General features: G+C 35.0%; 1 protein-coding gene across 3 annotated transcripts in view; it reads right to left on the reverse strand.

Moving 5' to 3' along the window:
• The window catches only part of ELMO1 (engulfment and cell motility 1), a 203,652-nt gene that overhangs the window by 112,816 nt on the left and 63,073 nt on the right, over positions 1-27,763 (reverse strand). For 2 of the 3 annotated variants that reach the window (XM_072412194.1, XM_072412195.1), the window contains exons 5-14: positions 27,126-27,176; positions 25,705-25,874; positions 22,284-22,319; positions 18,952-19,051; positions 17,638-17,789; positions 16,790-16,868; positions 14,797-14,841; positions 13,827-13,877; positions 11,421-11,543; positions 10,178-10,309 (exon numbers count right to left, since the gene is read on the reverse strand). In XM_072412194.1, the coding sequence (XP_072268295.1) occupies positions 10,178-10,309; positions 11,421-11,543; positions 13,827-13,877; positions 14,797-14,841; positions 16,790-16,868; positions 17,638-17,789; positions 18,952-19,051; positions 22,284-22,319; positions 25,705-25,874; positions 27,126-27,176 (939 nt within the window). The remainder of the gene's footprint in view (positions 1-10,177; positions 10,310-11,420; positions 11,544-13,826; positions 13,878-14,796; positions 14,842-16,789; positions 16,869-17,637; positions 17,790-18,951; positions 19,052-22,283; positions 22,320-25,704; positions 25,875-27,125; positions 27,177-27,763) is intronic. The other variant, XM_072412197.1, reaches the window with a different exon arrangement.

The following is a 27,763-nucleotide window of genomic DNA, read 5'->3' on the forward strand; positions in this document are numbered from 1 at the left end:
ACAGCAATTAATTTAGTGTCATTTTAAATTGAAGTCAATTGTAAAAAATGTATTTAAATGTCAGATACAACTTGTATAGGATAATATGCAAGTGCTAAGTGGAATTAGAACAGGTTTCTAGATTGCTAGGTTTACAATCTCTACAAAATTATATAGAGAGTTAACTTTTCAAAGCATTAATTAAACATAACTGTCCTCATCTAGAATGCTGGTGGTGAAAATTGAATCCCTTTAAAAGCTTAACAGACATCTATTTTTTATATTTTTTGCATATAAGGAAGCTGAGCTTGATGGACATGAAAAGTTTTTCAATCTAGCAAGATCATATAATAAATGCAGTGGGTTAAATATGAACAATTAGGCAAACTCTCCCAAATTTGTATACTATGTTTAAATAGATAATAGGGCTAAATTGTATACCCTTTCCTAAAACATTTAAAATTTCTCAAACACAAAGAATCATAGACAATACCAAACACAGCTCAGAACTGGTACGGTTCAATTGCAGTTCAGAATAATAAAGGTGATAGACGATTATTTCCAGAATATTGAACAGAATGGCAGAGTTCTCAATTTATGCTCAAAGCACATGGTTTCTTTTCCATTTCGATTCATGATTACTCTTTGCTTTTAAAAGCTCTGGGCAGCATGCTACGGGTCATTCTCCAAAAGCTATATACATATAATAGGTAACTTAATGTTTGTGTAGTTCTATCTTTAATTTAGTATATTTGAAAATCATTTGCAGAATTTGGAAATTTTATAACAATATACTGAAATGTTTTTTTTATTTAAAACACAAAACTTTATATAGATTTAGTGACTATTAAAACATTCAAAAGTTCATAAAAATACATCAGGAGCATCGGTAGTTCTTTGCTAGATTTGTATTAAACTTTAAGTAGTAAAATATTTAAGTAATATTTTCTAAAAATGCATTCATGACAAGTACAAAGATTGTGAAGAGAAAATACAAAGATTGTGAAGAGAAAATATTAAAAGATTCAAGAAATTTTAGAGATTAACAAGTTATGCATAGAGATCTATTTAACTCCATATCACTGGAACATGGGAAGGTGGCAATGTCTACTGAAACCACAAAAGCACATTAAGTAGTAAGGTAATCAATAACTTATGAGTTGAAATACAGATAGATAATAGCTGATTTTGATAATATTCTCAATAAAAGGTAGAATGGAGTCACAAAGGAGGGTTAACCCCACTCAAAATTATGTGGAAAAATCCTTGGTGTCCCCACTGGAAAATTTTAACAAGTTTCTTGATTCTTTGAAAACCATCAAATAAAATTTGAGATTTTATGCTACTTTTGATCTCAGTGACAAGGACCACCAGGATGTAAAGATAAAGATAGCAATTAAAACTTTCCTTGCTCTATTCAAAACAAAAAAGGTTTGGCTACAAAAATACTCCTGACATTATATACTGAGACTCACGGTCTATAAATTCCAAATTGATACTGAATACTATGTTTGTCAAACATCATCTAAACACCATTTTATTTTTAACTTTCTTTTTAGCATGCTCTTGATTGACATTTTTGTAATGTTGCATTATTATTTTAATTTTTTTTTTTAGTCTTTTTTTCTGTATGAGGAAAAACGTATATTAAAGCAGTAACAATCTTTAAGATCTTTAAATCCACTAAAAAAAATTTTGCCTTCCCTATAGAAAAATCAGTGTTCCAAAATAGAAAAATTTTACAGAATTATTTTAGATGACAATTTTAATACAAGTGCTTAAGTCTGTCTGTTGGATCGTTTCCGAATACATAAATTATTGTGAGCACAACTAAGGCAAGAATCTGTCTTTATGCAGATTCTAAGCGCCAAAGGCATGATTCAAATAATGCAATAATAATTATATATATATATATATATATAATTTTTCTATTTAGAGTGGATATGAATATTTTTTTAAATGATCTGAAGGTTTGACCATTGACATCATAAAAAAGTCAGAGGCCTGGAAAAGTGATCCTCAGGGAAAATTATAGGTTACATTACATCCGTCCAAACAAAAGCTACTAAATGTATAATCAGCCTGAATCTGCGACCATTCCAGCTGAGAATTTATCATCCATCTAGATTAATCATCCAGCCTGGGAGACACAAACAGCAGCTGTCAAAACTCTGCACTTGTAAATCAGTTGTAAATGTCATCTATTCCCTGACACAGCAAAGCATGGTCTCTAGAGTCCACACAATAGACCATCATTTATTATTTAGTAGCTACTCAAGGCCTTTTATATGGTGAATTAAAAAAAAATACATACACATATTTTCATATTTAGAGAGTGGACACATTTTTTTGGCTCACCTGCTTTTATTCTGACATTTATTTTGTGTGACAGCTTCTCAGTGTTCGTTATGAGCACGGACTCGGATAATCATATTAGCCGAGGAAAACTCGCACACATGCACGCTTCATCAACCATGTGTACACTTATTATATTTTGAACTTTACAGCAACACTGTTCTTCAGGGACAACTTATAAACTAACTGTTTCCTGACTGGCAATCTGAGATCACGCACAGTAGATGTATCAAAATAAATCCAAACGGGTTTAAAGTGGAACTAAGCAGAAAAAAAAATACACCAAGAGGTGGAGGTATTTGTCATAGAAATGCATGCCATGAATAAACCCAAAAACTGGTTACAATGTAACTCCTGGGGAATTACGTTTTAAACACTTAAGGTGCGTACACACTTCCAATTTTTATCGTTCCAATCGAACGACGAACGATCGATTGGGCAAAAAATCGTTCGTAAAAAAGTAACCAACGACGCCGACGAACGAGGAAAGTCGCTGGAAACGAACGACCGGACCGACGGATCGGATTGGGCGACGATCGTTGAACATCGTTCGTGTGTACGGCCGTTCACTTTCCTGTCGTGCACATAGTTCCTCTATCGCTCAAACGATCGTATCTATTGTGTGTACAATATCTACGAACGATCGTGTCGTTAACTCTATGTGCAGGATCGGTGCTATACGATCGTTCATATATATCGTGCATGAACGTTCGTCGTTCGTTTTCCAACGATAATAATTGGAAGTGTGTACGTAGCTTTAGTAAGAAGTATGTAACATTATCAAAACAGGAAGACTGGAAGATTTAATTCAGGGTACTACTCAAAAAAAGCCATGAGATTATGGTAGGATAGGGATGATCCAACACTATATGGTAAAAAACAGAGGAGTTTAAATTACTTTGTGAATGACCTGGGTGATTCTGTGTTCAAAAGCTTTATTAAACCAAGCTAATGTCAGGCTACATACTGCCCATGCTATGGCTAACACTGCTAACTGGTCTATGAGTGCATTTCAACGCCATTCCTTTTGAAAGAGTTGTTAGTTTAGAGCACAAAATTGTTTATATCTTTATCATTTATTTTATTGTGAGTTATTTACAGACAACTCAGACCTTAATTTAATTTTCTCTACGGCAGTTTGGCAATGCAGCAAGGTCATTTCCCTTGCCCCAGTCTTATAGAACAGTAAAGGAGCAGAATGAGTTCACTGATGAGACATTCCTCCCTCTGTTCCTTGCCCTAGTCTGTGTACTGCTATTTGGAGGATTTCAAAAGTCTAATAACTAAATCAAAATGCAGTACTTCCATGCACTACTGCTCAGTTATAAGATATTTACTTTTTAATTTTTTTTATATTTTATATATACTTTATTTCTAATAAACAGAAATTGTATATTGCACTGACATAATATGCAGCACTTACAAAGTTCATGGTGTTGGTGGGTTTTTATGTACTTGAGTTTTAGCATTATTGTAACATTAAATTATGAATCTGGTTATAAAAACCTAAGTATGTTAGTTAACTGTTTTTTTGGAAAATATCTCATGAGAAAATGTATAGGAAACTGAAACAGGTTTTTGATGCCACCATATTCGATGGTTATGTACCTAATTTATCAAAACTATAAAGGTAACTGTTTATAATTTAAACATGCTCTGCCTTTGCTGTTTACAGGACACATTAGCTCAAGCTGAAATTTACACAAAAGGAACAACACCCATCATTAAACTACACGCTTTTACTAAACCTAAAAGTTAAATAAACAAAATTTTATTTACAAAGTTTGTGATGAAATATATAAACTAGTGCCTGTGTCAAATCCACTCTCAATAGACGTCTTTTCCCTGAAAGCAGTGAAACATAACAAATGTTCGTATTCATCAAGGCACTAATTAGAATTCAATATTTATAATTTCTGGTTTAGCAGAACACAACGTAAGCTCATCTGCACACGCTGATATGGTTGCTTAGACTATATTGGCTTCTTGGACCAGATGTAGAATGTTAAACGGCAGGAGCAGCCCCCGGAGAGAAATACATTAGGAAGTCTGACCTGTGAGAGTTTCCAGTAGCATAATCAATATATACTATGAATTATTCAAGAAAGAAAGTGAAATTTGTCTCCCAAGCATTTGGCCTATCCAATGAATCATTATTAGAAAAATGACCTAAATCACATTCATTTGTAACATTTAATCAAAAAGGGAAAAACACAGTGCGTTTCAATGTACTAATGAGTTTTTAAAGCTAAACTCTGGATGAAAATTGAAAGTGATCTCTCAAAACATGTAAGTCAAAAGATGAATCGCACATCAATTTGTATTATGCGACACATTTCATCGGAAACCTTTGTGAATTCAAGTTTGGAAGACAAAATCCAGTATTAGAATTAAATGGTTAGCAACGTGTCCTATACACTACGGGCAGGAAAATCAGGGTCCTAGATAGATATACATAATATGGTAATAGGATGAGACAGAATAGTGAGTAGAAAGATGATCTTTTCAGTCCATCTTTGCGGTTACTGTGCAATCAGTATGTTGCGGGTTCGGTTGAGGGGGGGGGGGGGGGGGGGGGGGGAGGGGGTGTTGTGACAATATATTTCTACAGGCCATACCTATAAAAGGGAAAATTGTAAATCTCAGCAATGGGTACAAACATACAAATCCTTTGCCAGGTAAAACATTCCTCATATTTGTAATTAAAGTTTGTACTCTGATTTCAATACATTTTGTGATGGTCGGTAAACAACCATTGGCTAATATAGTACAAAACAAATTTTTTACTTGTGAAAAAGAACATGATAGAAAAATATTTGAAAAAGCAGAAAAAGAAAGACATTTTGAATCCTTTGTATGGAGAATTGACAGATGTGTAAGAAAATATTTTCTTTCTAATGCCACTGGGCACTGCCAGTAAACTGCCACACAGCGCCATCTAGTGTACAGGGATCAAACTGACCGAGAGAGAATGCAGAAACTGCTACTTTATTCACCTAACAGAAGATCTTACTAAAACTTGCAATAGGATCATTTTTTTTTTTGGTAGCAGAAATTTAGGTGCATTGCATTAGATGACATAATATAATAGCAGTTAGTATGACTGGTGCAACTTAAAAAAAAAGTTAAAGATTATGTCTATGGGTAAGGTGTGGTCAATTATACAGTAAAGTTAATAGTCAATAAATGGCTACTAATAAAAAATATTTATTTTTATAATGCACACTAATGTTTAAATTCTGACCATTTGAGAACACATTGCCTGTTCAAAAAGTCCCTAAGCATGGTATATAAGGTTGCTTCAGTTGGTCAGGTCTAGGTTTGGCACTATGTGACCAAAAATTAGGTCAGCTGACTACCTGGATATACTGAATAACCAGGTTTTTCTAATAATGGACTTTTTCTTTCCTGATGACACAGACATCCCCATCCCCTTGGGGATGACACAGACATTCCCAAGATGACAATTCAACGCAAAGATCTTGGGGAAAAAAATTAATGGGTGGAAGTTAATCATGTGTCATTGCATAAGCTTATGAAAATTATACCATAGCATAAATGTGTGCCATAATCATAGCAAAAGGCAGTCTGAGCAACATTTTAAAGTGAGTAACTTTTTTTTTTGGACAGACATTGTATTATCTTCAAGAATAGTAATTATGCAATTTAATACATTAAATTCAGAGGGACCAAGCACTAATTAACTTGACCACAAGCATATCCGGAGGGTTCCATCCAATAACTCAATTGCTGCAGCTTTAAAAATATACCTAAATTAGTCTTTCTATATAAAACTTTAGGGATGGAAGCACAATTTATTGCTGTAATTCATGGCGTTATTACTGTAATTCTCCATGCATTCATAAAGAGATTTCTAAAACCATGGTAGATGTATGGAGCAGTGAACAACGTTTTTAAGTAGGTTCCAGCAGCGATATGGAAGCTGATAAAATAATAACGAGGAACTAATAATGGAGGAACTGACAGAAGAGAGCATCAGGCTTTTCTCCTTTACTTGCATTGGTTTTTTGCATCTTTAGGATGCAATGCACTTTGGTAAATGATACCAATAATCACTGCTTTATGTACAGCACACCTAATATTCCAGGAAAAACCTGTGCTTGAATTATTTTATAAAAATCTGTCATTTGGCAATGCGTGAAATACCAGTTTAAGAATATAACAGACATTTGCTGCCCTCTGGTGTAAGCAGTCAGGATTTTTACATTATTCAGATACTTTGGTGTGGATACATGATGTTATAATGAAATCAAACCCCATTGCATTGGGTTGTGTTGAGTGGGCAAATTATTTTTTTTTTTTTGCAATTGGTAATAAAAGACAAACCTCCAATCTCCTTGGAGGCTCAATGTCCCATGGGCCGAAAAAGCATTATACTCAATAGTGTCTGATGGATGCCTAAACACTGGAACAGCCCCTGGATCCAGCTGCCCCACTACACTGCAGCTTCACTGGCCTTGCCATTGTATGGGCTGATCTGTAGCAACCAATCGGTAGTAGTCTGCATGATGTGGTTTTTTCTAAAATAACCATTGGAACCATTCTTATTACTGAGAACAAGATTTTGTTTTAATAACACATGCGTACTTATGTTTTGCAAACAGTATAGGTGGAGCTTCTCATTTTGTATTTAGAACTGGCTGTTTGGATTATTACATAAACTTTTATATCCTTACAAAGCTGTAATCTAGTACTATGCAGCTGCCTGTTTCACAGAATATAAAGCACCACAAACTAAATGGCATACTGCTTAATTTAAATTCACTGCATCATGATTGGGAATGCACAGGGGCACCCAGGGGCTTTGTTGTATAGACTTCACTCATCTTCACAAATTTCACAGTACAATGAATGATTGATAAAAAAAAAAATGCATGCAAACAAAAGTGCCTAATTCTTTCATTTTTATCTGCATTAGCATTGTGCATTAACTACATCAAGGGGTCCCCACACTTTTTTGGCTTGCAAGCTACTTTTAATATGACCAAGTCAAAATGATCTACCAACAAGAAAAACTTGGACTTGATAACTCCTGTGCACGATAGAGTTCAATTTTAAAGTCAGGGCTCCGCGATCTACTGGCGTTGCCTTTGTGATCTACCGGTAGATTGCAATCCACCTGTTGGGCACCCCTGAACTACATAAATCCATGCAACGTTATGTCTATCAAAGTGAATGTGATCCTTTTCTTATCACGTGCACTCAGGATTAAACTGCCCTAAATCAGACATCCATTTTCCTTATACCAAATGAACATACTACACACATAACATATAGATAATTAACCCTGCAGCTTAAATCCTGAAGCAGAAAAAAATGATTAACAAGGGCTTGTATTCTCACATATATTCAGCTGTTCACACTCAGTTGGAGATACAAACTACGGCCAAAATAACTGGTGCCACTTTATCTGTCCAGCTGCCAATTAGTAGTCTCACCAACAGAGATGCTCCTGCAGCTGTCCTATGAAATATTAGATTTTTATATTCTTGAAATAGTTCCACTTTTTGGCATGTTAAATTGAGCTAAGCCCGCGGGAGCCACATTTGGAAATGTAAGAGTTACCGAGGTCTCAAGCAGTGACCGATTAACATCAGGTTGCATCACTAAGCCTTCAACACATTATTAGCACATCACTGGTACATCAATTTCCATGTTACTGACATTAAATAACAGACATTTCACTACGTTATGCATATGATACAGTTCTGCTGTGTCTGAGCAAGAGATTTTCCTGAACTACCGACAAAAACAGGCACATAATTCATTGAGCATGTCACTCCCTTTCCTGAGAGTTGGGGTTAGTTGAGCTCATCACTGAGGAATGTATATGGATCTTTTTTTTTTGTATAGAGGATATTGAATGATTTTTATGGCCTATTAAAACATAAGAAATGCATGAACAATACAACTGAGTATTTTTTTTTATAAAAACAAAAAAAGTGTGTTTTTTTTTTTTTTAAACAATTTCAGGCTTACTCAGGGCAATGTGAAAAGTGTGCTAATGAAGGAAAGGTTTGCAAGGTTGAGAAAAGCTGTCAGGACATAAAATAAACAGGTGTAAACCAATAAGACTGTGAAATGGCCAGGAAAAAAAATTAAAATGAAACACAAACCTTACTGAACATCATAATCTAAAAAAATGCAAACACTCAATATAAATAGTATAAAGTAACACAACAGAGAACTTCATAAAAAGAGTGCACCTGTGGGACATCCAACAATAATAGGCAGGTAGTAGTGAGTAATTATGTTACTTAACCCTTCATAGGTGCCCAGACAGTATAATTTAGGAAAAGCCTGTAGTTTAGTACACTGTTACTAAAATACAAATAAGAACTGAGACCAGACGTTTATTGTCATAATTTTGCATACAGGTACAAGTAATAGTGCTCCTGGCCATATGGTAACTTGCAGAAATGTAACTTGCCTTTAGAGTACTAAGTGTACAGTCTCCCCCCTGCCTTAATATATAAGCCTATTAACCTCCTAGGATTAGCCTGACAGATACAATATGATAACACAGCTGTGGACAAATTATTGAAAAGTTAAGAAGCCAGACTGTCCAATCTAGGAGATGTATATACATAGTGGAAATCTGGCTCTTGGGATGTAGCCCTGTGACATCCACATAATTGTTCAGGAAAAAAGGATGTAGTCTAGGAGTGCATGCCTAATATCATAGTTTCTACTTCCACTCAGCTGTAGAACATAAGTCTGCAACCTGATCTCTGCATTTAGTAACCTTCCCCCTATCACCACTAGGTAATTTCTAAAATGCGTTATTCAATAATTTTTTAAAGTGTGCTAAAGTGTGTTTCAAATAGTTGTATTACCCTCCTATTAAAATACCTTTGGGGGGAGGGGGATATGCCAAATAAGGAGAATCAAAAACCTACATATCTGCAGAACCCAAAAAGGTTTGCCATTGGCTAGTAACAGTATACACTAAATAGTTTGTGAGCAAGTATATCTACTATGAGGAGCAATATTTGCTAAGGGCTAAATGATAAGCTGGTGCTAATGGTGGCAAAATGACTAATGGGTCTCTATTGCAAAATGACAGCTGATAGCTGATAGCTGCAAAGGATGAAACAGCAGAGAAATCTGCTGATCCTCGGAATGTAGGCTCTTATCAAGTGTTAGGAGTCCGTTAGGCCATGTTCAATGTTGTAAAACATTTTTAAACAAGGTTAATCATGTCATAATCCTATACTGGTTCTGGGAAGGGATGCACTTTACTTTCAGTGTCATGATTCTACCACGTTTTAGCTAAAGCCCCTCTGGCTTGATAATTTATGCAATGTCCAGTAATATTTTTCCTAAGCTTTGCTTTATTCAGACTATGTACACATTGACGTTAAGAATTCATTTTAGGATGCTTGAACGCTTTCAGAAATTTTAGGATATGTAATTGGCATTTATCTTGCATGTTCTGTGAAAAGGAATTGCAACCAAAGTTTATGTATATAGATGTACCTGGATACATGTCCTATACATTATTGTTTAGTACTGAATGTATTCAATTTGTGTAGAACATACAAGGGGACATTTACCCTTGTTTATTCTTTGGATATGGGTAATGACAAATTGGCCTTCAATTGTTCAGGGGAAATAGCAATGATACCCACAGCATCGATTAGGACCATAGCCATTGTTTTTTTTTTACTTTATTTGTGAAAAAAAAAAAAAGCCATATAAAGCGGTGTATTTTTGACTAATTTCCAAAACAATATCAGATAAATACAATTTGAATAATCCCCTAATGCAGTCTAATAATATGTGTTATTATCACAAAATAAATGATTGTTGGAATACTTACAGTGAATCCAAGCTTTTTATAGTCCCGAGTGTACATAGACTTCCTTTTCTCAATGCTGCCACCAAGGTTATTTTGGTCTGGCTCTACATCAAAAGCAATTCTACGTAACTCAAATATAATATCCCTTTGGGCCTGGGAACAAGTAGAGGAAAGACGACCGTAATGGAAAAGAGTTACAACTCAACAGAGACCATTGTATGTTAGAAGAGATCATTTGTAATCAATAGCATCTAAAGCTGAAGGCACAATAACATGAATTCATTGTCTGGGAAAAAGTAAACTTTGATATACTGTGTACTGCAGTGGTGTATAGAAAACAAACACATTATTAGTTTAAATAATTTTTTTGTGAGATAAGAAAAAAATCCACATCTGAATTATTAAGTAATTTATTTCAGAAGTAGTGGTCTATATTGAAGGCTATAGTAAAACACATTTCTTCAAGTTTAATGTGTTACCATAATTTTAAAGTTAATTTGTGACTTTAAAAGTGACTGTCAGGTAACAATATATAAACTTGCTCTGGTTTACATATATCTTTACCTCATGCAGAGTAAACACACAGATTGATACAGGAGGCCTGATTTGTTAAAGCTCACCAAGGCTGGCGAAAATACACTTTCATCACATCAGTGAAGCTGGGTGATCAAACAAACCTGGAATGGATTTCTTCAAAGTCATTTTCTACCAGATACATTCCAGGTTTGCTGGATCACTCAGCTGTCCCGAAGAAAGTGTATCCTCTCCATTCTTGGTGAACTTTAATAAATCAGACCCATTATGTCTTATCCACATTTAACCAATCAAACTTAGTCTAAAATAATTTCAACCAATTCTGGTCCTTGCTAGAATAGCAGACCCTTTACTCCGCCCACCTCATTTCCTCTCTACTGTATTGCCAGTCTTTCAATAAACTACTATAAAAATACCTACTGCTCAAATATTTCCATTTAAAACCTACATAGGCACCTTCAATGATGAAACAAAGGTAAATTATAGACATCATTTGAATATTTCAATATTGAATATTGAGTATTTCCACTTTTTTATTTATGTTCTATCCTTCTAAATGTTTATGAAGGACAATCTTTATGAGCTCCATGTACTGCATACATTGTATTTGAAAAGACTGGCGACATTTCTTGTAAAATTATTTCACTGTCTAACATGAACAAAAAGTTTAGAAACTTAAAACAGTTTCAATTTTATGAAAACTGCAAATTACATATAAAACATCACTTACTTGGTCCTGAGGATCCATTTTAGTCATCATTCTGTCCTCCAGTAGATTGAAAGTTAAAACTTGCAATACATAGAGCTGGTGTGCCATCTCGTTATTAATGGTTCTCTGTGCTCTGATGACATGCTAATAAAAGGAAAGACTTAATCAGACTCAGGCTCTTACTTCTTGTAATGCTCGCACAAAAAATGGAGGCATAAACAGCAATAAAAAAAAACAAAAGTAAAAGTTTTAACTACTCTCCACTACTGTCAATAATGTGGCTTTGTTTTCTGCCTGTTTCTGTTGAATAGGTTTTTCCATCATCTTACTTTGCTTACAAGAAGTGATGTGAAAATCCCAGTCTGTAAACCATCATAATGTTACTGTGACTTGGGCTTTAACTAGAGTGATCCATAATCTGGGTCAGATAATGTTTTTACCCCTGAAGAACACTTGAATTATTATTGAGGTCTTAAGAAACCCTTGCTAAAACCATGGCTGGCTCTACCAAGTGCTGTTGACCCCAAAACTATGCAGGCTTTATTAAATTTAAGGTGAATTAGCCACAGTTCCAGGAACCGCTAGAAACCTCTGGAGGAAACCTGGTTGGGAATAGCTCTACTAGAAGTAAAGCTTGGAACAAATATTTCTATTGGCTTATCGTATATAATTGGGATCTTCATTGAACACTTTAAAGAAAAACTAAACTGAAAACTGTGAAAAAAATACACTTACCTTCAATCCCGCAGGGCAGTCCGATCCATCTGGGAGGGTCATGCATCGGGTCCCGCGTTGTCCCAGAGCCATAGCCCTGGGCGTCGTTATTTTCTCCTCTTCTTGCTGGTTCTTCATCCTACGTCACCTGACCCAGGCGTGAGATCGGGTTATGTAGGATGAAAAAAAAAACTTGGCGATCTCACTGCTCATGCGTAAGGTCAGCAAATCTTTTTTCCGCACGAAAAGGCTCCCTCTGCGCATGCCCGAGATGCTCAGGCATGCTCAGAAGAAGCACCCAAGAGCCTCCGGGGATGCCTGACATAGGTATCCCGGGAGGCTTTATGCTCCCATTCATTCTCGACAGCCTAGGGTGTTGCACTTTTTTTTTCTCTTTTTTTTTTTTACACAAAAGGATTGTCTACCCTTTAATGAAAAATTAATGTAAAGTGACATTTCTGAGTTTCGGTACACTAATTTGAGGCAGTATACCAAACAACAACTACAACCTGATGCTAGTTTGAATTTATATTTGGTAGTATTTCTCCATTTTTTTATGAAAATATGTTTCTTAATTGCAGGGTGTGGTTTGTAGACCAAAGGCTTTTATTCCAATCGGTTTTTCCAATAAAGAATTTTGGTATATACTCATATTCAAAGTAAAATATTTTTTTATGTATGGATTGCATAGATTTCATTCTCTTATAAATAAAGCAAATAGGGAACCTACCTGGCGGAATTTTTTTTAACAAAGACTAGGTTATATTAAGTATAGGAATAACCTTTTCTGCAGTGTAGGCCCAGGGCACTTAAGGTGCGTACACACTTCCAATTTTTATCGTTCCAATCGAACGACGAACGATCGATTGGGCAAAAAATCGTTCGTAAAAAAGTAACCAACGACGCCGACGAACGAGGAAAGTCGCTGGAAACGAACGACCGGACCGGCGGATCGGATTGGACGACGATCGTTGAACATCGTTCGTGTGTACGGTCGTTTGTTGATCGTCCATGTTCAGAGCATGCGTAATGAACGAACGTCCGTTCACTTTCCTGTCGTGCACATAGTTCCTCTATCGCTCAAACGATCGTATCTATTGTGTGTACAATATCTACGAACGATCGTGTCGTTATCTCTATGTGCAGGATCGGTGCTATACGATCGTTCGTATATATCGTGCAGGATCGTTCGTCGTTCGTTTTCCAACGATAATAATTGGAAGTGTGTACGTAGCTTTAATCAGCCCAAGGTCAAGTTTTTTCTTTGCTGACTGCAGATAACAAAACTTTTTAAAGTATTTGTATCTCCTCTACCTGTTACCATGACAACTAAAGGGTGTTGATGTTGTAAAGATGTTGTTGAACAAATTACTGAACTGGGTACAAAAAAAAAACTAAGAAAGTTTAAATAAGTGCAACTTCCCTAGTATTTCTTTAGCAATACACTACAAGACTTTATAAAACAGCATTATTCTTATGAAAAAAAAACCCTGCTATAAGACTAAAAGGGCACCATTGATAAAACAGGGATTCTGACATTTATTCAAACATTCCCTGGTGGGAATCTTCCAGAACCATTTGTTTTAGTGACAATAATTGATTCCTACCAGGTAATGTTTGAGTGAATGTCAGATTCCTTAAGTAGCTATGATAACACATCCAAGAATAACAAAATACCTAAAGCACAAACACAGATATGGGAAAACAACTTACTGTGAGAATTATGGAACGGAGTTGTTTTTGTGCCAGTATGTTTGCCATCTCCTGTTTAAACAGAAAAAATGTATAAAATATAATTAAACTAATTTTCAAACTAAAATTCTAATAAAACAATTATATTAGTGATGACAATGGCATAGAATTCACAATACCAACATAAACCATGCCAAAAAGACAAATGTAGGGTTTATTTGTATGAGCAGTGTAGTTCTGCCATTCACCAGGCTCTAAAATCACACATGTTCTCTGCATATATATACATGCTTAGAAAAGTCTACACAACACTAAAATACTTAACATACAAATGCATTACTGAAATACATGTGCCATGGCTACTCCAAGTACTGGATAATCAGTGGACTTTATAAGAATTTGCTCAATAGATGTCCTAAAAAAAGTCCTCCTTTGTTGAACCAAAATTTGGCAAAGCAAGGATGTATAATCTTTATGAAGGGGCCTTCTGGTCAGTTTTTGGAGTCAACAAAAAAAAAAAAAAATCACAGGAAAAAAATGGCAGCCTAATAATTTATAGAGTCCCTAAAGAAATTGAAGTCTCTATTTTGTTTGAACAGTTGTTAGTTTATTACAGTAAAACAATTGTGGTCTTATTGGCTCATTACAAACAAAAGGGATAACGGTAGCTGTGTTTTTTTTATTGCCTTTTTAGAGCTGTGAATAAGTATGCATAAATTTGTCCTAATAAGAAACCTAAATAAGTATAGTTTCCAAACTACACAAGTTATATAAGGTCCTACGAATGTATGCATAAAGCAAAGTTTCAAAACAAAGAAGTTTTAAAAAAAAATACAAAGTCAAAACCATGACTCGTGATATTTAATTGTTATATATGAGCCTAAACACAAGGGGAAACAATCATGCAACAATGATGTAACAAGCACTTATCACATTATACAAGGCATGCTCTGATTGCCCTTCCAAGGCCATTAAAATACTTAAGACTCACACTTAGAGGGAAATCGAGAATATCAATGCTGTCTTCAATGTAATGCTTAGAGAATCACAGCCAAAGCAGCATTAGGAGGAAAATCAAAATTGAGTGCAATATATCTTTACAGAAACATATCTTTCAAGCAAAGAAAGCCCTGGATATAATTCATTACATTACGACGACTATTAACATACTAACATACATTCACATATTAACATACATTCACAACGCTAAACCTTGGGGCTCTCTGGGTAAAGTCACATTGCTTTAATTTGTTAACCAAATAAAAAATAAACCTGTCTACCTATATTTATTTTTGCTTTATCTTCAGAGGTGACCTGCACAAGTTTTTTTAACGTAATTTGACAAAATACAAGGAGAATTTTTTTCAAGAATCTCTTCCCATATATGCTATTTTTTATTTTTTACAACCAAATATTACAGTATTTTCAATTCCCCAAACACAGTTACCGTCCACAAATCACTGTGTACTGACCTAGGAAAAGTATTTGTTTATTTGTTATATGCTAAAAGTTCTATCCTGAAACTGCACTTTTAAGGCTAAACTAACTATTTATTTTGAAATATATTAGTGAGTACAGCCTTGCAAGTAAGGAATGTCCCCACACAAAGCTGTTATTGGCAGACAAAACTTCCTAGAAATGTTTCTTTGTAGCAAATAAATCACAGGCGTTAACCATTGCATAATACTTTATTACACGTATGTTGGGTGTTTAAAATGTTTTTGTAAGCTTCTGTCTTCTATAATTGTTAGCAAAAAATGTAATCCTAAACATATAATACATGAGAGAGAAACAGGAACAGGGTTTTTTTTTTACGACATTATAAGTGGTGTGGGTGTCATTATAAGTGGTGTGGGTGAAAAATATTTGTTATTATTAAGGGTGCTTTGCATAATGGTCTTTTAGGGCAATTAAGTGTCGATAGTTAGGGCTTATCAGTATCAGTAGTGCACAGGTAAAGGAATAATAAAAAAAAAAAATTGGTTAGTATAGGAAATCTCAGGTAGATGTATCCATGAGGGTCATTATGAAAGAGGGGAGACGGCCACTCTCTGCCCTGTGTAGTAGCAACAGTTGCAGGCTGTATAGGACAATCTGAGTGGCAGCAAAGATGTAACAACATCTGCCTGCCTGAAATAGGCCAGACAGCAGCATTCTAAATGCCAACTAGATATGCCAATCTTTAGTCAAATTCTAATACTGTGTTAAAAATTAGGTTTTCTGTATGTGAGAGGCAGAGATGAGCCTGCAGTGTGAATGAATGAATACCGCTGTGCATGTCAATTAAAAATTTAGATGAAAAAAAAAAATCAGAGTACAAATGTTCCATTTTAAAGTGTATTCAAGCAATGCAGCAGTATCTCTCATAGAAATATAAACACAGTACTATTTACATGAATAATGCTGCTATTTGCTGTACTAAATTATGTAAACTATAGGGAAAATATTTTTTCCAAAAGTGTGATATGGTAATTTTAAGTACAAGAAAGTTTCAGTACATATACTGTATATATACTATTCTGTACATATTCTGTCTCTGCTTCCTGTTTTTTCTCCTGCTCAGAAAAACTAAAAACAATAGGTTGTCTATATTATAATAAATGATCTCAGCAGCTATAAAGCAGGAAGGTTTACTAAACTGTACAAACTATAGATAGGACCTAGAGGCAGAGTCTAGAAATTAGAAAACAGTAAAAAACACACTATACAAATAAAGCATCTCTTCTCGTTGCCTAGGAGCAAAATATATTAATATTGTAAATATGTGGATGTGATATGCACCAATCATTCACAAGTGTTTAATCAGTCCCTGTACTTTAAAATGAGAATATTCACCTGCATAGGGTGAAATTCACTTTGTTTTTTTACCAACTAACATGTTAATACAGTCATCAAAAGTATCAGATATGATAGATTGCACAATATTCATTTTGTATACCACAATGATTCTAATGATATTATAGCTTATGATATAAAACACATACCTGTCTTTTATCATCTGGGGCTTTAAGGAAAAGTGCATTGATCACGGCAATAGTGTATGTCTGAATCTCTTGATCTGTCCTTAATTCAAAATGTTACACAAAAATACCAAAACTTTAATATTAAAAACAATATTTTCAATAAATACATTTTAATTAGTTAATTTGTAAACTGATAATATAAAAAACAAATAAAAGGGGTGCAAAAGTGAACATGACTATGCAGTAAAAATTGATATATTATTGATGGAGTTCATTATAATAATGTTTCCAAACTTCCATAAATGTCATTTGTAAGTATTAGATGTAGGTACATATATTACTGAATATTCAAATTTGTTGCACATTAAAAGGTGGTATACACCAGATGGTTAAAAGCAAAAAATGAGATGGCCACCAGAAGGATGAACCAAGAGGACAAAACTTCAAATTTGAACCAACGCACCCAAGAAAAAAACAAAACTACCTGTACAGGTGGCAACTTAAGTAGTGCGACATGACCAATCACTAGGGCAGCAGTGGTCATTTTGATAATGTATTGTACTATATATAACTCAATATCTAATGGCGAAGGAACTGGTGTCAGTGGCTATGATAGACGGTAAAAGAGATGTAGAAAATTTGAGTGTTATACAAACCATGCGCACATTTCAAAGCAATTTGTATGAAATTTGAAAACAAAAATCTGTAAAAAAAAGTATGTTTGCATAAAAGTTGAATTTTCTGCATCTTATTGACCACCTATAGTAGTTACAAGTGCTGAGCCTTTAGTTAACAAATTATCCTATGCTGCCTAAGAACTAGGAGAAGTAAGGTCTGCAGAGAAGTAACATGATAGAGAGCTTCTTTACCCCTGAAGATGCGGAATTAACTGTCCAATAGTTATCTCCTGCGCAACCTTCTGATACAAATCATGGCTGTTTAGAACCATAGACTCAAGAATGGCTAGAGATCGTTGTAAAATAGACACGTCCATTGCGGATTTGTTCACATAACTGGCAATCTAAAAAAAAGACAAAAAGTCCGTTAGGACATACTACCCACATAAACATCAAGGAAGGGAAGAAAAAAAACATGAGTTTTTTATACCAAACTCTAAGGATGTCACAAAGGAATATATAATAAGAGCAAATATACATTAATGAGATCAATAAATGAATATCATGCTTGCAAAAGATCTCAACATTTTGTTCCCCTGGAGCTGCAAAATCCACTATTTAACGGTCTCTAAAGAATTTAGAATTAGACATGTGCATGAAATTTTTTGTATGATCACAGGGCAGTGATGGCGTCAAAGTGATGCAGAAGGCCAGAAGCAGCTCCGAGGAGCTCCCCTGGTGTTGGATTACCTCTTGGCTATTTCTTTGCAACAGCTCAGAAAGAATGTCTCTGTATAATGGTAACTATAGCTGCCAAGAAGTTAGGGGAAAAATTCCATTTATCTGTTGCTCTTAAAGAAAAGTATATCCAGACAAACTGTAAATCGAAATTTGCTGGCCTAAACCCTACACATTGGGGTGTGTGTATGTATATGCGTGTTTAACTATTTTTACGACCTTGAGTAAAACAAACTGAAATAGGTTAAAAAATGAACAGTAAACAAAAAGAAATTCATTGGCGCTATGCAGAGGAGGGAGGAGTGTTCTTGTGAAAGGCAAAATGAATGAAATAAACTAGTACAATTTTGGTTTGGATACAAACAAAAAAAAAATATTATAAGGGAAATGGCTACGAAATATCAACAAATCATTACATGCCAATTTAACATTTGTTCATCTGTTACAAAATTGTATGAAGATGATCCCAATCCTGCCTCACATGATTATTCTGTGGTGCTGCACCCCTATAGGTGTAATGTATAAGGAAAAAAGGGAAAAAATACTTTTTTTTTGTACGGCAAACTTTCAAAGTAATTACCAAACTTATGGTACTTACACTGTGTAATAATATGGAAATACTGCTGGAAAGATGCCAACTGCTGGGAGCCGCACAGGAACCGCTGTTCCTGATGCAGGTTTGAACAGCCAAAGAGTCAAGTTATATGGATGTTCAAGTTGCAATTTTAAACTTATGTCTATGTTCTTTGCTATACTAATGCTGGCTTATAGAGGCTACTCTTTTTGCTCTAATATGGAAAAAGAAGGAAACCTTTGATATATACCCACCTTTTTAATAAATGCCACAGAGAATGTATCCCACGACACAATGCCGTGATCCATCAACTCCACAAATGCTGTTAAAGTGTAAGAAAGCATTTCTCCAAAGCTGGAAAAAAAAAAAAATAATAGAATAATGCTTAACTCTCAAATTCAAACCTAGCAATGGTATGGGACTGTAAAGCTTGTAATAAAAGCCAAATAATCTGAAGGAGAGGAGAAAAAAAATTATAAAGAACATGGAGTCAATCAGCATACTATGTAAATGTCACATATGGAAAACACTATAACATATAAAAGAACTATAACAGCTATACGTGTCTAATCCATACAACCTTTTAAACAAAAATAATGCAAATTACTTTGTTTATAGTCAAATTAGACAATTTACTTTTCAAACACAAGGTGGCACTAAACTTCCAAATGCAAAGCAAAGCAAATAAATTGAGAGGAGAGAACACAGTTTACAATTGGGCATCAATATTCTTTTTTCCATTAATTCTGTCATTATGGATACAAGTCCAAGAGATCCCTACACGTTGGATGTCCATTGACAATTTCAATCATTAAGATTTGTATTTTCCTAAACACTGGCTCTCATACTGTGCTGCTACTTTTAGATCTACAGTAAATCATCAATAATTATGGGTTGTAACTGAAGTTATTTAAATTAAAAAAAGCTAACCCAAGTAACAGGAGACAGCCAGCTTGAATGAACATTACAGACTGTTATGACATTTTGCCATCATGTCTATGGTTTTTATTCTTTCCTTACATGTAGGGAAATATAGTGTTGTCCCAGGCCACACTGAAAAGCTGCTGGTAGCTAGCTGTGTCAGATCATGATGTAGAGCAAATACATCTTTTCATGTTTGTATATTGATAAAAGATTAAGGAGAAAGCAGTTCCAAGGCTTTCTGTTGCTTAAGTATAAGGCAACTACTGTATCCCTTCTCTTACTGACAACTCTTAACAGAATCTTTGGCAGCGATGTTTAACTTGCATAACGTTTAGGCCTCAAGTGCAGCCCCTGACATCACCAAAGGACCACAGATAAAAAAGAGTGAATGCACTGCTACAGAACATGGTCAGTATATTGTATATAACCAACAGAGGATAGTCAGAGACTACAAGGATGCTACAAGAGATGGTCAGAGACAGATGACATGTAGGAGAAAGCTGGAGACTGTGGACACAATTCAACAGTAGTTGGAAGCTAGAGACATGCTTCAGAAAACAAACTGGAGACACATCATCAGACTGCTGGAGACCACTGCTCCAACTGCCTTTTTACACCCCTAAATGCTCCCCAAAAGTTAGCCATTGCACATTTGACGTTTCCTTAGAAAGATCCATTATGAAAACTGAGCGAAAAAAAAGTGATACAACAAAGCATATAAAAATGAATAAAGATATAAATTATTATTAAACAGGATTTATATAGCGCCAACATATTACGCAGCGCTGTACATTAAAGAGGGGTTGCAAATGACAGATCAATATGGACAGTGACACAGGAGGAGAGGACCCTGCCCCAAAGAGCTTACAATCTAGGAGGTGGGGAAGTAGCACACAATCGGAGGAAGATATGTAGTGGTGGGAAGTAGTGAGGGTTTAGGAGAAAGAAGAAGATGATAAGTAGGCAAGTTTGAAAGGATGGGTTTAGGTGCTCTTATAAATGAGCAAAAAGTAGAAGCAAGCCAAAAAGGATGAGGAAGACTATTCCAGAGAGTCAATGGAGAGACAGTCAATAGAATATTTCCCTGGCCTAAGTGAGAGCCACGACACATCTTAAAGGTCCCTGAGGGTCACAGGTTGGTCTACAGGCTTCCTGCATAATGTTGTCTACAAACACGCTGATTTTAACAAAACAACTATAAAATATTATTGGTAATAAAAGAGGCAAAGCCAATACAAAGGGATAAGAAGAATTGCATGGAGTAATTTATTTTTAAACTACTTTTGAGTTAAAAAATCCAATCCAAACTGTAAGCAAATGTAATTACAATAATCAGGTGTCCTAATCATTACATGTGGTCTATAAAATAAAATACAAGTTAGAGCTCATTGCAGCAAGGAAAGAATGGCATTTCATGTCAAACTGTACAAGAAAATTATAGATACAATCTTATTGGTTGATTTGGGTCAAGCTTTACCTTTTAGTATATTTTTATTGTACATTCTAAAATGCATATGCAGTTTGAACAATTTGGGCATGCAACAAAATTTGCTGGATTGCAAGCGATTGTGATGTGTGATATTATATAATAGCTGTTCAGAGTGGTTTGTGCTGCAGATATCCTTTTTTTCCAAATTTTTATGCACAGCCAACTCTTTGGGTCCTTTTTATAAAGGGGTGAAAAGGCTGTTCAACTGATAAATGGATATATTGAAACACAAAACAATTCATGTAAATAGAGCTTTAGATGGACACTTTAGAGATACACAAGCTCCACTGGAAGCCAGATAATGGCAAATTAAAAATCTGAGGGGTTAGAATGATTTGCAAACAATAACATTGTAAGAGAACAGCAGGGCTGGCTCAGTGGTTAGCACTCGGTCCTTTGCAGTGCTAGGTCACTTGTTCAAACCTTGGCCAGAACACTATCTGGAAGGAGTTTGTAGGTTCTCCCTGTGTTTGTGTGGGTTTTCTCTGGGTACTCCGGCTTTCTCCCACATTCCAAAACACATGCAGTTTAGGGTAATCTGCTTTACCTCAAAAACTGTCCTTATAAATGTATTAATGACATATACCTACGGTAGAGACATTAGATTGTGAGCCCCTTTGAGGGGCAGTTAGTGATATGACTATAGACTTTGTAAAGCACTGCGTAATATTATGGAGCTATATAAATACTGGATAATCATAATAATAAATATAACAGAACCTTAATGTAGCATAATATACATATATTAAATGCAAGCACAGGGGGAAAGAAAATTCCAAGAATTTAAATCATAAAGGAGGACAAGGTCAACATTAGGCCTGAATTTGTTAGTTGTGCAATGCATTTTGAGTCACTGATTAGGAAGTACGAAGATAAGTAAAACATACATTTTTAAAAAGGGGCAGCAATTGAAGTCCCTAAATGTTAAAATTACTTTAAGGATTAATCTGTTCTAGGCTGTACCTAAAAGTAATAAAATGTGGATTGTGGCTGCAATTAAAATTAGAAGAAAAAAAGTAAGCTACATTTAGAGCAACAAACAAATCAAATTCCCAGCAGACCTTATGCAACTAAATGATCACAGCAAAACTTTTTCCCCGAGCTGATACAACAGAAGTCTGCATTTAGTATGCACAATTAACAATGTAAATTGTGATCCAGGAAAATTCTTACCAGGGTTTCATTATCTTCTGCAACTTTTGATATCGCCTACAAAAAGGAAACAAAATTGGAACATTAGCTTATATTTTTGATGACACCACTAACATTATTATATTGATTCGCTAAAGAAAAACAAAAACTGACCTTTATCATTTCCAAATAAAAAAAGACAATTGGATAAAAAAAAACGTATTATCTTTTTAGAGATGTTTCGGGATCATGGGTAAGTTAAAATTCCCAATTTTCCTATAGAATGCTGAATGTCTTATTTATACAATAATGTAACAGTTCACTCATACAGGAACCTTTGGTATTGCTTCTGCAACACAGACTATTACCTCTGCAATCAAGCACAGTGTCAAAAGGACTTTGCATCTTCCATGCCTATTTATTGGGTTTCACTATGATAGGAAACATAATTGGCCAAATTTGATGATGTAGAGATCTACATTTGATGCATAAACAGGTCACCTTGTTCAAGTTGCTCCAGTTTACATGGTTTATTCAACTCTCACTAGCATTGCCAGCACCTCTGCATTTACTTTCTGTGATTTTTCCAAGCACTGAGGCGACCACTGCCCTTACATTGGGATAAATGTGTATGTCAGGAAAAGACTTTTGTAACTTACTGTTAAGGTGGCATTGTTTTTCCCAAGAGGAAGGGAGGGAAAGTTGACACACAATGGCAGACAAAGATTTTTGGAGTAGAGAAAGGAAAGGCCAGAAACTCCTTAGGCATTTTATTGGTGTCTGTAATCATATATCAGATTTTCCACCACACTATGTAATTATCACAGCAACAGGAACTGAAAAAAAGTTACTTAAAGGGAGACTTGGAAAGCACTACAGATCTGACAAGGGGTTGATATTCTTCCCAACATTAAATACATGGCAGTCCCATAAACTTTAAACTATATCAAAACCAGGGCCGTGTAGTCAGAAGCAATAATTGTGTTCCAAAAAACAGAGTTGGCAAAAAAATAAATAAATAACATGTTGAAGGTAACCAATCATTAGTTGTGCCAGCTGCAACAGTATTCTTTTTCATCTTATTTTTTTACATGTTAATCCTGTGAGTACCACAGGTATCGTCCCTACCTTTGTTAAAATGTTTTTTATGTGGACTGCCTGGATGAATAGTTTACACAACATACATAAGAGTGTTTTATAAAAGGTAGATAAGAGTGTTGCTTCCAGTTCATCTTCCAGGAAGTAGGGACACAACATTTTTGACAAGATCAGGTATTTTCTGTATATGCTGAAAATGATTTTGGCCTAAACCAAAAAAAGTAATGAGCAATAGGTGGTCACCTAAATGGATCCCCTGTATTCTCCAATGAGAATCACTGGTCTACTTTAAAAGTCTTCTGTAGGGTCTTCGCATACATGCCAAATACACTACCTAGCCAAAAAAGTCCCCAAACATGGGGCCATGTTACGATCCAGGCTTAAGTTGGTCAGGTCTTGTAACAATATGGGCTTTATTTATTAAAGCACTCCAAGACTGGAGAAGATAAACTGGGTAAACCAGGGTGATCCAGCAAACTTGGAACGGATTTCTTAAAATCATTTGCTATTTGGCAAATGTTTTAATCCTGGGCTAGATCCATTCCGGGTTTTTTGGATAACTCAGGTTCACCATAATAGTCTAGGCAGGGGACATGTCGTAATTCCATTTGTTATTGCCATCCCAAAGCTTGCAGGTTGTATGTACTTATATTTTTGGTTCTGAGGCTGTACGCTATTCACAGAACAAAAGTACGGGCACCATTTGATATCTTTTCCTAGTTCAGTAAGGAGCTTTTTTTTCCTAATGACATGTTCACTTTAAACCACTGCTATTTATTATCTACATTTCAGCATATTCCATTTCCCTTTTGTATGTGAATCATTCAAAACATTAAAAAAAAGAAAATCTTTGAAACCTTGTAATAACAATTTATGATGTTTTCTTTGGACTTTCAATCTAGTAAATAAAATGAAAAATAAAGAATGCATCACAAGGCATCATTCTTCAGTTCTTTGACTAAAGGTGACATCTGTATAATGAACCCCAGTCACTGTCAGGAAGAGGTTTTAAGCCTTCTTTCTTGACAAATAGAGCATTCTTGTAGTACAAAAAAACATTCCTTTTAACAATACCCCATAGTCCCATAACTTACACAGCAAAGAATCAGTGAGTAATTGAAGGCACAATCTCCAGCGTATTCCCTTTATAGGCCTGAACTAAATGGGATTTGGCTTTGCCTCGCATTTCTTTTAATTACATTTTCTCCAAGGGATAATTTTTAAAGCACAAAACTCAAGATTTTTCTGCCTCTACAAAAAGACCTATTCTTAACAACACCTTAATCTTTTCAGTGTCACATGGATTTGTACAGTAAGTAGAAAGGGAAACAATGCATTTGTGGGTTTAGCAGGTCATTACCCATGTTCTCTTTTTATTACCATTTCCTATTATTTCATATCTGAGAAAAAGCCAAGTCATCTTGTGTTTCAGAATAAAGATGTTGGATGTATACCAACTAGTAGCACATGAATTCCATTTTTTATTTACAATGGTTAGTCTAGCTAAAAATGTTCGAGTCCTGGGTTTTAAATCAAGTTTTATTAAAGTGTACAGTTTTGTGTTGACAGTGGTATCAACCAGCTGTCTTTGACTATGCCATTCCTAACAAAATAAATGCTAAATGAAAGGGTTAATTAGACTCCTTGGAGTCTACCAAAATACACAGCTCTAAATTTTGATTCAGATCACCTATTAAACAGATATAATAAAATATGTTCTATGGTATATTACACAGAGTAAGACCCAAATAAAGTCTTGTATACTCAAATATTTTTGAAAATGTTGGCTAGTGATTTTGTTTTCGTGGCTGATTATTTTTGGTGACAATGGAGATTAACTAACATCATACAAACAGGCCGCTTAGCTACTATCAGACAACTCATTTTGGAGAAAAATAGATAAGAAGAGGGTCCCTTGCTGTTTGTACTACAATGGTCCTCATTACAGGTCAGCCATTTAGTGATCACTAAACATTACCGTGGAACACCTATACCAATGGTATATTTTCACCCAAGATGATCACCAATGATTGTCTCCAGCTAAGAATACCTCACATTTGTATTAGATCATTGTTCAAGCTTTAAATACACTATTATTCAGGAAAAGAATACATACAGAGTTTCAGGCTGGGCATTCTATCTATACTAATGGTAAATAACACCTAGTACCATAAACCCTCCATTCTTTCTAACTGACTCAAAATACACAATGACAAAGTATGTGTGCTGTCTTAAAAACATAATTAGGAGTGCAGCCGTAGTTCTAATGCATAACAGTAATCTGATGCAGCATCAAAACTGCCATATGTAATTCACAGGAACTTGTAACAATATTTGCCAGTTAAGGTAAATATAAATAACTTACTCTGTGCCACTTTCCACCATCTGAGTGAGGAGGTAGATCCCATCCAAATTTATGAATTCTTGTGCAAATGTGATATCTCTTGAATATTTAGCTAAATCCTTTAGTGCTTCTAGTTTGACGTCCATGCTGGAAGATTGGATTCTGTCATGGAGCTGCTGTGCAGTTAGAGCCTATATATGACAAATAAAGTGAAGAATGATATCTGATATATTCATGTCCCACCCCGCTTCACCTGTGGCCGATCCAGCCAGATAAGCCTAACTAGATTTCCTGATCACTTTTTCTTCTGGTCAGGCTTATATATGAGCTCTAAAAGCTTATCTGTTTCTAAAGACTTTCAAATAGTGATATCTTGCTGAATTGAAGACAAGGGGACGGTTGTTAGCTTCACTTTTATAGGGGGGAATAACCACCTCTTTTCCTTGGGCTCTGGATGGTAATATTGCCACATTAACAAATTTTTGTTTAAAAAGGAAAAGCCTCCTTAACTTTATATATATTGGAGGAATTTGTGATAATGTGTAATTATGTGTAATTTCCCATTTTTGATAAATTCTCTACAGAAGACTAAAATTCTAGATTCTATATTTGTCATTTTTAAAAGCTAAAAATACTTTAAACATGCATGCAATTTAGAAAACAATACCATGATTTTGAGTTAAATCTGTGCAATAAACAGCACATCGCATGAGCATAAAATATTAATTTGCAGGGTTTAAGGGATATAATCACATAAAAGCAGACACCAAGAGGTGTCTGCACATACTCTTGTTTATTTTTCTAAAACTAACAGGTTCTCTATAATCTGATTTGCTCATTATACTCCAGTTGCTTTCACCTCACAGTGCAATGTCCTATGCCACCAGGGGTATTAGAAAGAAAAGTACACAATAGGGTAGTGACAGAGCTCTGGTTTTGCAGTGCTACGCAAACATTTTTCCATGATATATCCCGCTAAAGACCATGCAAATACAGAAATGTACCTGATAATTGTCAGAAATGCATTTAAATATTTTCTGTTCTAGGCACACAACATTGCAGTGGACTGAGGGGTGTCAACCCTGCCCTCTGTCTTACTAAACTACCCATACCATTTCACTATCCTACTTTCCACAACATAAAGAATAAAGCTATGTACACTTGTCAAATAATTGTCACCTGAGATGAGTATTGCCAGAACCTAATCGTTCTGTAATCCCAAGGAAAAAAATGGGAGGACTAGTAAGCTCCTTGATGTAACATTTCTGAGAAGAAAATATTTATTTGCACTAATCTAACAGATATAAAATACATTCATTGCTGTAGTGAACAGATCAAAATGGAGTAAAACTTAGGGTTTAAATACACTTTGGAATAAGTAATGCCATTAATTACTTTGTGTTAAACATTTCCTAAATAAATAATGCATGTAAACAACCTACTGGGGATGCCGTTAACCGAAGAATAGCTCCATTCTTGATCTCATTGCGATTCTACAAAAAAAATGAATGTATTAAAATTACTAAAAGGCACAAAAAGAAAAAAAAAAACACAGAATCATAAAGATCAACTAATATTTTATAAAGTAATTAGAATATGTATAACACATTATAATAATAAGGTATAAAGAAATTTCCTTCTGAATTGAGAACAAATGGAAGTAATTTACAATTTGCTTCAACAGGGGAAGAAAATCCCTTCCCGATTCTGTGAGGCAATTTGATGTTCCCTGGAAACTTTAAAACTTTAATACCCAGTTATATTTGGTGCTTCTGAAACTACTTCCTCAGGGAGCCTTTTCCACATTTTCACAGACGTTACGTGACAAATCTCTTTCTTATCAGGAGAATAAAATTCTATTCCTGCCCTCTTGTCCTTTGTAATGGCCCTAAAGTGAATAATTGGGAGGAGAGTTCTCTATATGGACCATTTATATATTTATACAGGGTGATCATATCTCCCCTTTAATGTCTCTTTTCATGGGGGAAAAGATTCGGTTCAGTTAATCTCCCCTCATAGCTGAGCTCCTCCATTCCTTTTATTAGTTTAGCTGCCCTTCTCTACACTCTCTCCAATTCCA

This window comes from Pyxicephalus adspersus, chromosome 5, assembly GCF_032062135.1.
Source record: "Pyxicephalus adspersus chromosome 5, UCB_Pads_2.0, whole genome shotgun sequence".
Classification (NCBI taxonomy): Eukaryota; Metazoa; Chordata; class Amphibia; order Anura; family Pyxicephalidae; genus Pyxicephalus; species Pyxicephalus adspersus.